This window comes from Haliaeetus albicilla, chromosome 19 (genome assembly GCF_947461875.1).
Source record: "Haliaeetus albicilla chromosome 19, bHalAlb1.1, whole genome shotgun sequence".
In the NCBI taxonomy this organism is placed as follows: Eukaryota; Metazoa; Chordata; class Aves; order Accipitriformes; family Accipitridae; genus Haliaeetus; species Haliaeetus albicilla.
In genome coordinates this window covers 27,264,921-27,278,212 of record NC_091501.1, presented here as the reverse complement: position 1 = coordinate 27,278,212, position 13,292 = coordinate 27,264,921, and the positions used below count along the sequence as shown (strand labels likewise).

General features: G+C 39.8%; 1 protein-coding gene across 1 annotated transcript in view; it reads right to left on the bottom strand.

The window, feature by feature from the left end:
• The window catches only part of PHF21B (PHD finger protein 21B), a 165,052-nt gene that overhangs the window by 12,519 nt on the left and 139,241 nt on the right, over positions 1 to 13,292 (bottom strand). The window contains exons 8-9 of the mRNA XM_069806934.1: positions 8,225 to 8,276; positions 2,356 to 2,432 (exon numbers count right to left, since the gene is read on the bottom strand). Of these exons, the coding sequence (XP_069663035.1) occupies positions 2,356 to 2,432; positions 8,225 to 8,276 (129 nt within the window). The remainder of the gene's footprint in view (positions 1 to 2,355; positions 2,433 to 8,224; positions 8,277 to 13,292) is intronic.

Sequence of the window (13,292 nt, the reverse complement as noted above, 5' to 3'; positions counted from 1 at the left end):
CTGTGACACTTGCCTACAGTTCGTAGGAACATACTTTGCTTGCAAGCAATGTATTAGGGCCTAAGCAAAATATTCCTCTTTCAGAAGTTAAGGTGTACGACCTCTAGGAGCTGGCAGTGGTTTCAATCTGCTGAGAGCACCAAAGATTTTCAAACTTACAAACACAGACCACTGGAAATCCGACTGAGATATTTAACTAATTTAATGCAGCCCATCGCCGACTTGTCAGATGGTAAAAGCTGTTCGTCAATAGCAAGCCAGGCTTCATTAACAGTCTATATAACCCCTAATTGTTTCTCTGAGCCATCCAATACTTGTACAGCAGGACTGGAAACAGTACCATTTTCCTCCATTAGATGTTGTTAGACTCTGCTTGGAGGAAAATTAGAGGGTTTTTGCTAATAAATGATTTATTCTGTGGTGAGTAAACTGTTCTCTTATTCTCTGGTGCCTGCCAGTCTGTTAATGAATTTTGAATAGATGTTTTTTCCTTCAAAAAATACCCAGCCCGAAACTTAACCCTTTCCTATGTGGGGAAAAAAAAAAAGCTACTGAGGGTGGGAAAATAGAATGGTATCTCAATTTTTTTTTGAAGAAAAAAGCTTTGAAAAGAAAAAGCACAACATTCAAGTGAAGACATAAGACTGTGATCACATTTTTGTAATCAAGGAAGTTAGCATCACCACCACAGATGCTGAGCTCCTGCCGTTTTGAGGGGCGTTGGCAAATAAAAAGTCTAATTTATATGCAATTTCAATTTAAACAATCATGAATTAAAGATCATTCAGTAGACTAACTGTAAATTAAACTGCACCAAAATGCCTGAAATGCCACAAAATACCTCAACTCACTGATTAGCAAATCAATCAGAGCAGCTAATTGATCAGAGAAAAACCATCTGCCTCCATTTTACTTGAACAGCATTCCCCGTGGTCAGTACTTAATGACAACTCCTAATGAGGACACAGCTGATCAGCCACAGGACTCTTTCACAGACATTTCTTTCTTCATGCCATCTTTCACTTCAGGATATGCTTTTGAGAATAGATATAATGAGAAGTATGAACTAGGGGTGCAGCAGACCTCCTCCATCACCTCCTCCATCCCTGCTCCAAGATAATTGAGCTTCTCACAAACACTGATCAGACTACAGCCAGAAAACTCTGCTGCAAGTATTTTAATAAACTCATTGGGACAAAAGGGTCTAAAAGAAGACACTACAAATTTCATGCTAGCAAGGCTAAGGTTCCTCCTGTGTCAAATACTGGACATATGGACATCAGTATTTGCTCTGAAGAGGTTGCTAGAGAAAAGTTGAGGAGTTCTGAAGAATTCAAGTGCCCAGAGCTGCTCTGGACTATAAAAATCTCCAATACTTAAAAAAAAAGAACAATCATGCCACTAAGCAGCTTGACTACAGTGGCGGGTTTCTTCTTAGCCTCATCTGTCTGCTGTCTGCCAACAAACACAGAAATGTGAAATGTTGGCATACCAAAAATTCTGCATCGCTTGTACCTAAATAAAGAAATATCACTTTCTTTAGGCTTAAAGAACTCAGAACACAGACAAATCTTGCTTAAATGGAGAGCTGGCTGCAAATCAGTTTCATTCCTGTAGGAAATTCAAATAGTAACCCCAAACTGTGGTGAAATTTTAAAGGTAGAATTTTAATAAGCTGAATAAATGCATATATGTCAGTTCAGAAACAAAGAAAAAAACAATTTCAGAAAAAGTTAAGTCTATTTAAATGCTGCTTTTACACCAGGTTTGCAATCCAATATTGTGTAGGACCAAATTTTGCTACTGCTATAAATGTTAACAGCATAAGTGTAACACACAACAGAGATTATCCAGAGCATTTTATTTTTAATTATGCATTATTATATTTATTATGCAGGCTTCCATACCCCCTGCAGAGTACACTGATTCTTAAACCAACACATCCCTTTTATGAATGTCACTAATAAAAAAAAGCAAAGTTCTCCATTTATTATTTGGCACGTAGGAAAAGAAATAGCAATGCAAGTTTGAACATAATGCAGCACTTCTGTTCTTCAGGTCTGACCTAAAGGGACTGTCTGCATGGGTGAAAGAGTAATTAGGTCCCACATTAATTTAGTCCTTTCGGCCTTTATTAAAACTAAGACGAATTTTAGTTTGAAGCAGGTGATGTTGTGGGGTGAAAACCTGTTGCTTAGATACTGAGATAAGATGTTTTCTTTCTTTTTCACATCAATATACCTTTACAAGTAAATGTGTGGTTCTGCATTCATATATACTTTTGTAATAAGAAGCACTTAAACCTTTTATTGCCATGAAATAGAACTGTGGTAAAAAAAGTGAATGATAAAGTACCTCTGTTTCCAAGAGTCCACTGTAGGCTGGATTTGCTGTGCTTCTTCTCTTTCTTTCCTGACGCTTGCTCTGGATTTCTGTAACCATGGGAAGAAACATGAATTGTACGTTTCTCATTCATCAGGGAAAAATGTAGATCTAACTTGTTAAGCAAGATGCTCTTACCCTCAACCCCTTGGGTTTTGTGTTCAGTTTCAGTTTCTAAAGTATAATTGGGTTGCATCAGCATTGATATTTGCTGCAGTTCAAGGTTTGACTATTAATAAGCTTTTCCTTGTAGGATTCAGAAGACAGGCATTTTTTATTTTTCCTTCTTTCAAGGTGGACTTCTGCTGCCCTACAAGATTTTTATTATGATCCCTTCAGACACATATTCAGCAAGCATCAATAGAGAGCTTTCAAAATACCATCAATGTCTGCTATTAACAAAAATGAAGCATTTAAAGTAGTTAAGCCTTGTAATTCGTATCAGATGAAAGCATAGAGATCCTTTTAGATTTAATTTACATTACTTTTCATCTGCGGAGGTTAGAAAAAGCACGGTCAGAATGGCATGGCTAGATTCAGTTCTAACTAGGGCGTGATGATTTATCCATCAAAAAATATAAAACTTCACAATCCCGAGCATGCAAAATGTTGTTAGGAGCCATAAATGTATTTGTGTCACTGGAAACAGCAGCGCAAAGATAGGCTCATTGAATTGCAGTCCTGTTTGGAAAAGGGTAAAACACAAGACAACTCCCTTCTGCTACATGGTCACACCTATTCAAGACGGTACTTGCTGAGGACTGCAGCTAGCAACAATTAGCCATGTGCATACTTCTGTAAACACACACAGAAGGAGTGAGCAGATTCCTCGACCACTGAAATCTGCAGGTTTAATGATACTTTCATCTGAGCTAGGAATTCATTTCCGTCATAAGGGATTTCTTTTTCCAACTCTTGACGTCAGTTCAGAATGGTGAGATTATTACAACCATGTATTTTACAGCCTACTTTTTATTTTGATAATAAAGTAAGAGCAGACATACTTTAGCAAGGAGAGCCACCCAGCATCCATCTCATGACATGAAGCCTGCACAGCTGGGCTGATGCTCTATTCCAAAATGTTTCCTATGTGAATATTGTAAGGCAAAGTTTAGACTCTGCACTGAGGTGCCAGAGGCATCTTGTTAGTCTAAATGCCCCCGTGATGGTGATACCTCCGTTCTGTCTTGGTCTAAGTAAATCTCTCAGAACGAGAGGAACTGGCAGGAGCACTAGTTCGTCAGCCCAGAGGACCAGGAGCACACCCAACAGAAACTCAGGACACCATCTGGTTCCGCAGAAGGTCTGGCATCTTTTGCCAATGTCCGAGCTAAAGAGGTCTATCTCAGAGCACCCTCAGCACCAGAAAATGGTGTTCAGGGTGTTGAGTACTATCTCCCACTTGCAATCCAACAGTAAGATACAGTCCAGCTTTCAGGATGTTTACGATACGTGCAAATTGGATTCCCAACACATAGTTCTGATTTCCAGGCACCCTTTCCAAACCTTGATCACTTCCCCCAGAGTAAAAGGGGCCACATAACACTTTAAGCGTTACTACAGTAAATGGTATTAGTATTGTCGGTCATGTCATGGACATGGTATCCCTAGAGACGAGGCCAACACTTTGCATGGATTTTGTACTGGCCTGAGTTCCAAGATATTGATTTGAAACTTTTCATTCACAAAAGACTATTGGCTAAGCCACCACCCTTGGAGTGATGGATGTATCAGAAGGAAACTGGATAGCCAAGAAAAACAGAAGAGCAACTACTTGCATATTCTGGCTGGGTTTTCCCACTGGCACAGGAACATGTCACCTCTCATGCTCAGAAGGTGTCTTCTCCTAGGGCAATTCAAAGAGTACAGGCAGGTCTGTATTCACAGTCTGACACGAGCTAGACATATGCTGCCATGTGACTCAGAGAGGTATACAGAATCTCACTACCAAGAAACGTGTGATCCGAGGCTGTGCCAAGACGTGTGATAAATGCCATGGCTGCAACCACTGCCAGCATCTTGTTAACATCCTCGGTGCTATGCAGACTCCAAACCGGAGGATCTTGTATGGGTAACAGTTCTGTCCCACTGTGAAAGTATTTCCTATGAAACACTCGTCTGGCTATGCTGAAATCTCTATCCTGAAGCTTCCAGGCCCTTTGGCATCCTCTAAAGGGTGTCTAGCAGGGTAAGTGCTAGACACGGATGCTGTAGCCTGCCGCAGAGCCACCAGAAGAGATGGTTGTTCTTGATGGCAGCATCAGTTCCTCTAAGGGGAATGCTCTTAAGGCCAAAAGGTGATGGAGATGTCACAACAGAGGAACCATCTGCCTTGATGCTGGCAAAGAAATGGAGGAAGCAGCCCTCTGCTGACTCTTTGGTCTCGACAGCGTGAGCTGGAGCCTCGGTTCTCGCAGCCAGGCTCAGTAACCCACGCCACGTTGTCGGTGAATCCAGGGCTTGCAGTACCTCACCACCCTTGTGGCAGCGCAGGGAAAGAGTTAGGGCAGCCCACGCTTAGTCTTTCAGAGGTGGTCACAGGGATACAAGATCGGGACTTTTCACTGGCCCAGAAAAAGAACCAAAGAATTTGACGCGGCAGAGCTTTCTCTGTCCATAACTGCGCCGGATGTCTTCACGAGAGGACTGTGATGGATCTGTAGCTTTCTGCCCCTTTGGGTCCCAGGTTTAAGAGAGAATTTCTTCGGTACATGCTTTCACCAAGGCAACAGAAATATTTGATGGAGTCTGACTCACACATGTGGTAGATACCTGGAATGCAGCTTTGGAAGAGGCATCGCTATGGTACAGAGATAAAAGCTGGCTGGGGGAAAAAGTAATAGCAGTGGGAATAGATGGAAATAAAGAGAAGGAGAAATGAACTGAAAGGGCTCTAGATGTACTCCACCCTACGCAGCCATTGGGGAGGGAGAGCACGATGTCAGCACTTCATTTATGGAAACTGTGAACAAAAAATATCCATGCTTGTGATATAAGGAGCATGTACATCTAAGAGTGTATCTGTCAATAATCACACCAAGATATAACAAAAGCATACGCTGGCATACTATCTTTTGTTACTTGTTCCTTCTGCTGAAAAGTATTGTGTACGTTTCAAAACAGGGGTTAATAAAATTAAAATAATTAATTTGTTTTAACTGATTAAAACATTCCAGTAACCTAGATGGAAATATTTCAGGGGGTTTATTTTGCTACAGTAAAACAAGATGTGCATTTTTAGAATGACCTGAACTAAAGAATTCTTTTAAAGTTTTGCTTTCTATCAACTTTTTTTTTTTTTTTTAACATAATGGTAATGCTAAAAGGTGTTCTAATAACCTAAAGAAAGAGATTTAATATGTTACAACCATGCACTACATCACAGAATTGGGCTATCTTATTCCTTAGTTTATTAATTTAAAAATTATAACCCAAACAGAAAAAAACCCTCTAAACTGTAATACATTTGACAGACTTGAATAAATTTGAATATAGCTTTATGTTGGAGGCAAAGCTTCAGGGAGCTGCTGCTTTCGTCAATAAACACTCTGTGTGGTCATTCTAAGAGGCCCATAATGACCATTTATCTTCAGGGAAGGCCGTAGCTCACAGAATGTCAGTCACTGGAAGCGGCGGTGTTCAGTTACTGGTAAAGCCCTCAAAAGATGCCTCACACTGGGACTCTGCAGAACAGAGCTCTTTTCCCACTAAGGGGAAAGATGCTCCTCAGGACATTGGGTGGAAGGGCTGCTAGGCTGATGGAGAAATCCATATAGAAGTGGATCACAGCCCTTCACCACACAATTAATGAATAAAATGAAGAAAAGCAGTAACACTGTGAATTAATGATACTGAGTGAATAAGCTCTTAATGACCCAATCTTGATACAGTTTAATTCCAAAAATGTGAAATCGAGAAATACATTAGAAGTACTAAAATAAACTGAACTGTGTAATGACCGCTCCTTCTTGATAAACAGCAATGGCTGTTAGCCGTAAATATGACATAGCACTAAAATAATAACCTTTAGCATGTGAAAGCTATAAGGGTATTTTTGACAGTTGTAATCACCAATACTCATGAAGAAATACCCTTTCCATAGTAAATAGCTCTTGGTGGGAGCCATTTATTTAAAGCTAGTAGGAATATAAAAAGTGAATTTGTCTGAAAGAATTGATTCTGCAGGATTAGTATTGTAGCAGTTAGGTTCAAAATGTGCGTCTCTGCACTTACTGTAGAACAAACAGAGCAGAGCGGTACTTGGCGTTTTGAACATAAGCATTAAATCCACATAAACAATTTATTAGTTCCAATAAAATCAAAGGATAAAGAATTATTCAAAATGAAGTTCTCTCTGTTGTAAGCATAATTTGCACTTCAGCATAATTTCAAATGTTGTCCTATTTTCCTTAGACAAAGAAAACAAGAACCAGTCATCATTTGCACTTTTTGGATTACAAATCTTCTCCCAAAATTGCTGTAGCTTTTTCATTTCCATTTCAATCCATTACCATTAAGGGATTAAAAAGGCCGATGGCTTAAAGTTTCTTTAAACTGCTTTCAAATTCTCAGTCACTGGGACATTAAATGATTTTCTAAAATGCAAATTTAAAGAGGAAAGTCACTGAAAAAAGGCAACGAGACCCACAGAAAACCTGCTGCATATATTGAGAAGACCTTACAATTAAGATGCTATTTTCTTCCTAATTCACAACCTCTCTTAAAACCAAGGAACAGAAGCACAGGGAATCTTACTAAAAAGAAATCAAGCTGTAAAATGGTAGGTACCTCTTGAGTCAGCAAGGTATCTAAGCATGTGCCTAACTCTAAAGCACATAAAACTTACACTCAGTGCACTGGAAATTCCTAAGTATTTTGCTGACGATGTTCCATGGGATGGGTGGTAAATGTCAATTATCATTAACATTTTTTGTGATCAAGAATCATTGTCAGCTGACAGATACCAGATTTTTCTCCTTGTGCTGGTGGAGCCACACCAACTTGTATTAGCTGAGCAGGTAACTAAAACACATCAAGCTGTAGACTTTTTCTTAAAAATAGCTGTGTCTTCTCCATCCATGAGAACTAACCTATTCTGTCAAGAACTGAACACTATGCAACAGAGCATTTAATTTATGTGCAATATTTGTTTGAACTCATATTCAGAAGCCTAGGAAGGCATGCTAGCAGCTCTTGCACAAAAGCGGGATCAGACTGGAAGTTTGTTTATCTTTGGCTAAATGGGGGGGAAATGGAGGGAAGGAAGTCTTTGTGACAGGTAGTTTTCTAATTTGCTTAAAATCTTACAAAACAAATGCCAGATTTTCACCACTATTTTACACATTATTCTGTGGAACTCTAGAGATGACAGATGATTAACTCAAGAAATGAAGGTCCACCTCACATGGGGAAAGAGGAGAGGGCATGCTTGCCACAGAAGATCTGGGTAAACGCCTTTGAACCTCGCTGATTCTTCAATGAGATCAGTGCTGGTCAGAGCCTTTGCAGGCTTTTTGCTTCACTATCATCCTCCAGTTGTTAACGTCCTTTAAAGGACCATGACGACTGCGTGAGCCCAAATGCCAGCTTATGCCAAGCCTGCTGGTGCTGGCTGCAGAGCCCCTTGAGCTCATTCTCCTTGAGCTGTGCAATGGGATGGGAGGCAGAGCAAAGTAAGGTCACCCATTATTTTGAGGCTGAAAAGCACAATTGTGCATAGGTAACATTTCACCTGATTTTTCACTACCCTTCAGAGGACAGAATCACCAGTACCTCTTGGCTGCAGAATAGAGAAAAGATTTCACTCAAAAACTGAACTGTAAACCAACATATGCCATCTTACCTTCCAAATGTTCTGTTGTAACCAGTCCTAATGCTACCATGAAGGCAATTTTCTAAGGAAAAAATAAACAGGGGTTAGATTTCCTACAACAACCATGGAAGAAGTAAGTAAATAAATAAATCTAGCATTGCCAGAACAAAACCAGTGAAGGTCGTTTAGAAATGATTCTTATTTGAATGCAGAGTAATATGAAGAACTCTAATTGACAATTTGCTTCAGATATGCCTGGTCAGTCATGTCCTACTTTTATGACTATATGAACTTCAGCAGTTCAGAGACTTATGAAGCCAATGCTGTATGACTACTGATTTTATACAGCGCATGACCAAAATTCAGTCAATTCAATCAATTCAATTTCATATTGCTGGCTGCTTTGTTACTCCACTCTTTAGAGAATTAATTGTGTATTATTACTACTATCTGGACATGGCACTGCTTTTATTGGATATGAGGAAGCTGTATGAAGTAAAACAAGGTATGATACACTTCCACTGAACTTTACAACACTAAACAAGACATCTGAAGCATATTGAAAGTCCCCTCCCCCCAACAAAACTTTCAGAAATTTCTCTTCCCAAGTTACAGAAAGAATATCATGCGCATGAATTATGAGGAGGTATACTGATCCAATATTTTCCCTAAATGGGGAGTGAACAAACATCTCCCACTGACACTGGTGAACTCATTTTGTAGCAAGGAATCTGATCTAAAATATTACTCAGAACTCTTGCACACCGTATGTGCACAAAACACATCTTCATACTAACAAATCTCCAAAACATGCCGATTCAGCAATAGAGCAAGTAGTAGAGCAGATTCTAAATTTTGTGTCAGTGATTTTTCATTGGGAAATTTTCCCTTGTGGGAGAAGTTTTGCTGAAGCTTTTATTCCATCTTTTTGATGGAAAACTGAAATTCTCCTGTGTTGTTCCAAGCTCAAACTGAACTGAACTCCTTGATTTTGAGTCACATCTGTGGTACCGTGGGGCCTCCAGGATCTCTTCCTCTTCCTGCTGTACTGAACAATCTTGTTGGATCATGTTACCCAAGTGGCGTTTTCACAAGGTGCAATTCCACAGCAGAGACAATCTGACTACGAAACCCAAGCTATTAGGAAATCTAAGCAAGCAAAGCCCACAATCCAACTCTGATAAAGCATCCAAAGACTATAGGAAGATGCAATTACCATACTCACCTAAAATAAAATGTGTAGATTCAGGTCAAACTAAAATACATTGTTTAAGCAGTAGAAGGTCAAAACATTCTGTTTCAATCAAAGAAGTGTCAGGAGAACATGTTTCAACACTTCCAAGTCAAAATTAGTTTGACCTTCTTGTTTTGTGGAAAGCTTGATGATTCAACTTTTCATTTCAGTTCAGGATAAAATCAACTAGTAAGTCACCAGAACTACCATTTCCTTTGCAATTCTGAATTTCACACAGTGAAATTGTGAAAGCAAGCACATCCTCATTCTGTAGATGAAAAGATCTAGCTATGGGGTGGGTTCTCCAAATCTGAGGGTCAGGATTGGACATCTATACCCCTCTTGTATCTGTGAAAATATCTTTGTCAAACAGGTGAACTAACAACCTCATAAGACAGGAATATTTTCTTTCCACAATCTCCTAGTATGCCACTCTCCCTGTAGATTAAAAAATGGTGATGTAGAATCTCATCATTGGCAATTTAGATATATTCATGCTATATTTCTGCCTTCTGTAACTGTGGTAATGACAAGCACATGTGTTCATTTGCATGTCAGACCTTGATTTCAATAATGTTCACTCCTTATAAGTCTAAAACACCAGCTAGACACAGTCGGAGCTCCACACCTGAAGGGAAAGACGAATATTTGATCCGAGATCCACTGTGCAGATCTGAGAAGAAAATTAGTCAACTGAGTAGAATTACAAGCTTCACCTCACCCCCACCAAAAAATAACTTTGTGGCAGGATACATCTCAGCGCTCTGAGCAGAAGTAATAACAACATTTAGGTATAGAATCAGAAAGTCGGAACAGTTAACGTGCAATTGTATTTTCCCAGTGGAGCGCAGAATGCCTGCATTACCTGAAGATTAAACTGTAGGGGGAGCACACATTTTCTGACATCTAAACTAAAATTATTTGAGTACTGGAATGCTTGCTAAACCATTTCCTCTCTTCATGCTAAAATTATTTGAATACTTATCTAATTAAATGTAATGAGAGCATACTTGCTTAACATAGGAAGAGGCTTCATAAATGGACTTGATAATTATCTCACTATTAAACACAGGAAGGGTTAGCTTTTATAGATATTTGAAAGATGGTTCCTTTTAAAAAAGTCCCAGTAGAAGCTGTGTTCTTTTTAACAAGCATATTATATTAACAGCATATTTGTTTTTATGGGTTTTGCTATATCGCAGTCATGTAGCTCGTTGGATTCAACTCAAAATACTACTTCTGCTGCAACGCTTTTCTTTCAGTTAGCACAGAGTCTCTTGTTTCTCCTCTGTGCGGGAATCCACAAAAGCGAGGCTTCGGTTTCTCCAGATTTTCAATCCAGGCCTAACACTAGCATTTAATTCACAATTGCAATTTGTCTCTCTTGTCCTTCTTAGGTGGGATTAAAACCACTGTTAGCTAAATAACCAGCACTTATGGCAGTAATTTTTTTCTTTTAAATAAAAAACTGCTAGAACATCCTGGAAAAAGTTGCCAGAAATATAAAACTTTACTAATATAAATTTTTTAAAAACTAAATATTTGGGGGCAGAATTCTGTTTCTGTCTGTGCTGAACTCGGTCATTTTAAGAAAACAACAAAAAAAAAAATTAAAAAATCCCCCCAAACCTCCAGGCACTTGCTTCCCAGAGGAGCAGCTCCCTCGCATAATTCCGTGATTTCTTTGCAGAAGTCATTCTGGTGGGAGAAGGCCCATGACTAGACGGGCAGTTATTGCCCTCCATCCCCAGCAGAGCCCTGCCGATGGCAGGCAGCGGGTGGCCCGTTTCTCCCGACCCCCCTCAGCCCCAGGGTGACTGAACCCTCAGGGTTTATAGCCCAGGAGAGGGCTCTGACCGCCGGAGCTGGGACACCCTGGGTGGCGGAGACCCTCCATCCCGCTTCTGGGAAGAGCCAGGCATCCCGGCTGCAACACAGCGGACGCGAGGAGGTTGCTGGAGTCTAATGATGACGTACTTGGGAAAAGGAGAAATCTTCGGCTTATGCAAAAGGCATATGTATTGCAGGGGGCTGTGTCCAGGATCGGCTTCACAGCTTTCCAGCAGAATGACCGAGCCAAGAAAAAAAGACAGTAATTATCCTCAGTCTTTTTCTGTTCATTCAGGTACGCTCAGTAACTGCATATGGGATTCCTGGCTACTGGTAAGTCTGGTGATTTCTGGTTTATTTGTTTTAAATTTTCAATTTAATTTGTTAAATCCCAGTCTGTCATGACTAACACTTGTGTAGAGCCATGTTGGAGTTCCTGCCTCTGTTTTGTGCTTTGAAGATAAATAAAGGTGTGGAGAGAAGTGCCTAGCGTGTTTATTTGCTTTTTTAAAATATCATGGTATCTTTCTTACTCTTTGCCTTAAATTTAATCATCTGTTTAAAAGCCACGAGTGCTTTTAGAAATGCGCAGTTTGTCTTTTCATGAAGCAAAACAAAGATTTTTACAAAACCATTTCGTTTTGTAATTACATGTTCTATTTATGTCATTACATGTATTTACACTAATTATGCTGTTAGTTCTAATTACACTAATTGCATAAATACATGATAATCAACTAAAGTTTACTTTCAAAGAACAAAAGAAATTAACTCTAGACCTACATATTTATGACCATGAAACAAATCTATGAAAAGAAAAGAATCACCCTACTTAAGGGCATAGCTTCAGCATCCTACCCTGAAAATTGTGCCTGCCGAGACCTCCAGTATACACGGTAGGAACAACGTTATTGGTTACAGAACAGGTAGTCAGGACATTCTAGTTAGCAATTTAATGAAAAGCTCATTAAAATTATGAATGCTGTACCAAAAAGTGTGCCCAGTCCCATGGTCTCTTCCTGCATGTCTCTGGAAGATTTTTGCTCAATGTCCTTGTTTCTGCTGGAATAAAATTAATTTTCTTCCTAGTAGCTGGTATAGTGCTGTGTTTTGGATTTAGGATGAGAAGAATGTTGATAACACACTGATGTTTTCAGTTGCTGCTAAGCAGTGTTTATACTAAACCAAGGACTTTTCAGCTTTTCATACTGTCCTGCCAGCGGAGGCTGCGGGAGACACAAGAAACTGGGAGGGGACACAGCCAGGACACCTGACCCAAATGGCCAAACGGGTATTCCAGACCATGTCACGTCACGCCCAGTATATAAACTGGGGGGAGGTGGCCTGGGGGCACCGCGGCACACATCAGCTTGGGGATTGGCTGGGCATCCATCAGCAGGTGGTGAGCAGTTGTATTGTGCATCACTTATTATTAATATTATTATTATTATTATCCCTTCCTTTTCTGTCCTATTAAACTGTCTTTATCTCAACCCATGAGTTTTAATTTTTTTTTTTCCCAATTCTCTCCCCATCCCACTGCAGGGGGGTGGTGAGCGAGTGGCTGCGTGGTGCTTAGTTGCCAGCTGGGGTTAAACCATGACACTCAAAATTCTTTCCATGGGGATGAGTTACAGGCAAAGAAAAATGGATGTTTTTTCTAGCATTCTTTTTTTAAGCAGGATCTACTAGCCTTTCTGCCCATAAGGTGCCACACAACAAATAATCTTTCAGAAATACCTCCCTAAACAAAACAGGACCGTACAGTCCCATCATTCAGTGGCAATGAAGATTCATATGAGGGTCAGATTTTAAACTTGGGAGGTTTCCTAAGCGTAGTTCTACAGAGCTTCTGCATAAAGCTGTGATGTTCTAGGCTAAAAGCCACTATTTATACTTAACATTGTTTTAACTATACAAACCTCTTAAAATGGTAAAACAAATGACTGTCCACACGCCTCAAGTAACATCATAAATTTATATTGTAATAATCCTCTTAAAGCTACAGCTCCAAGGATGCTTTCATGCTACACA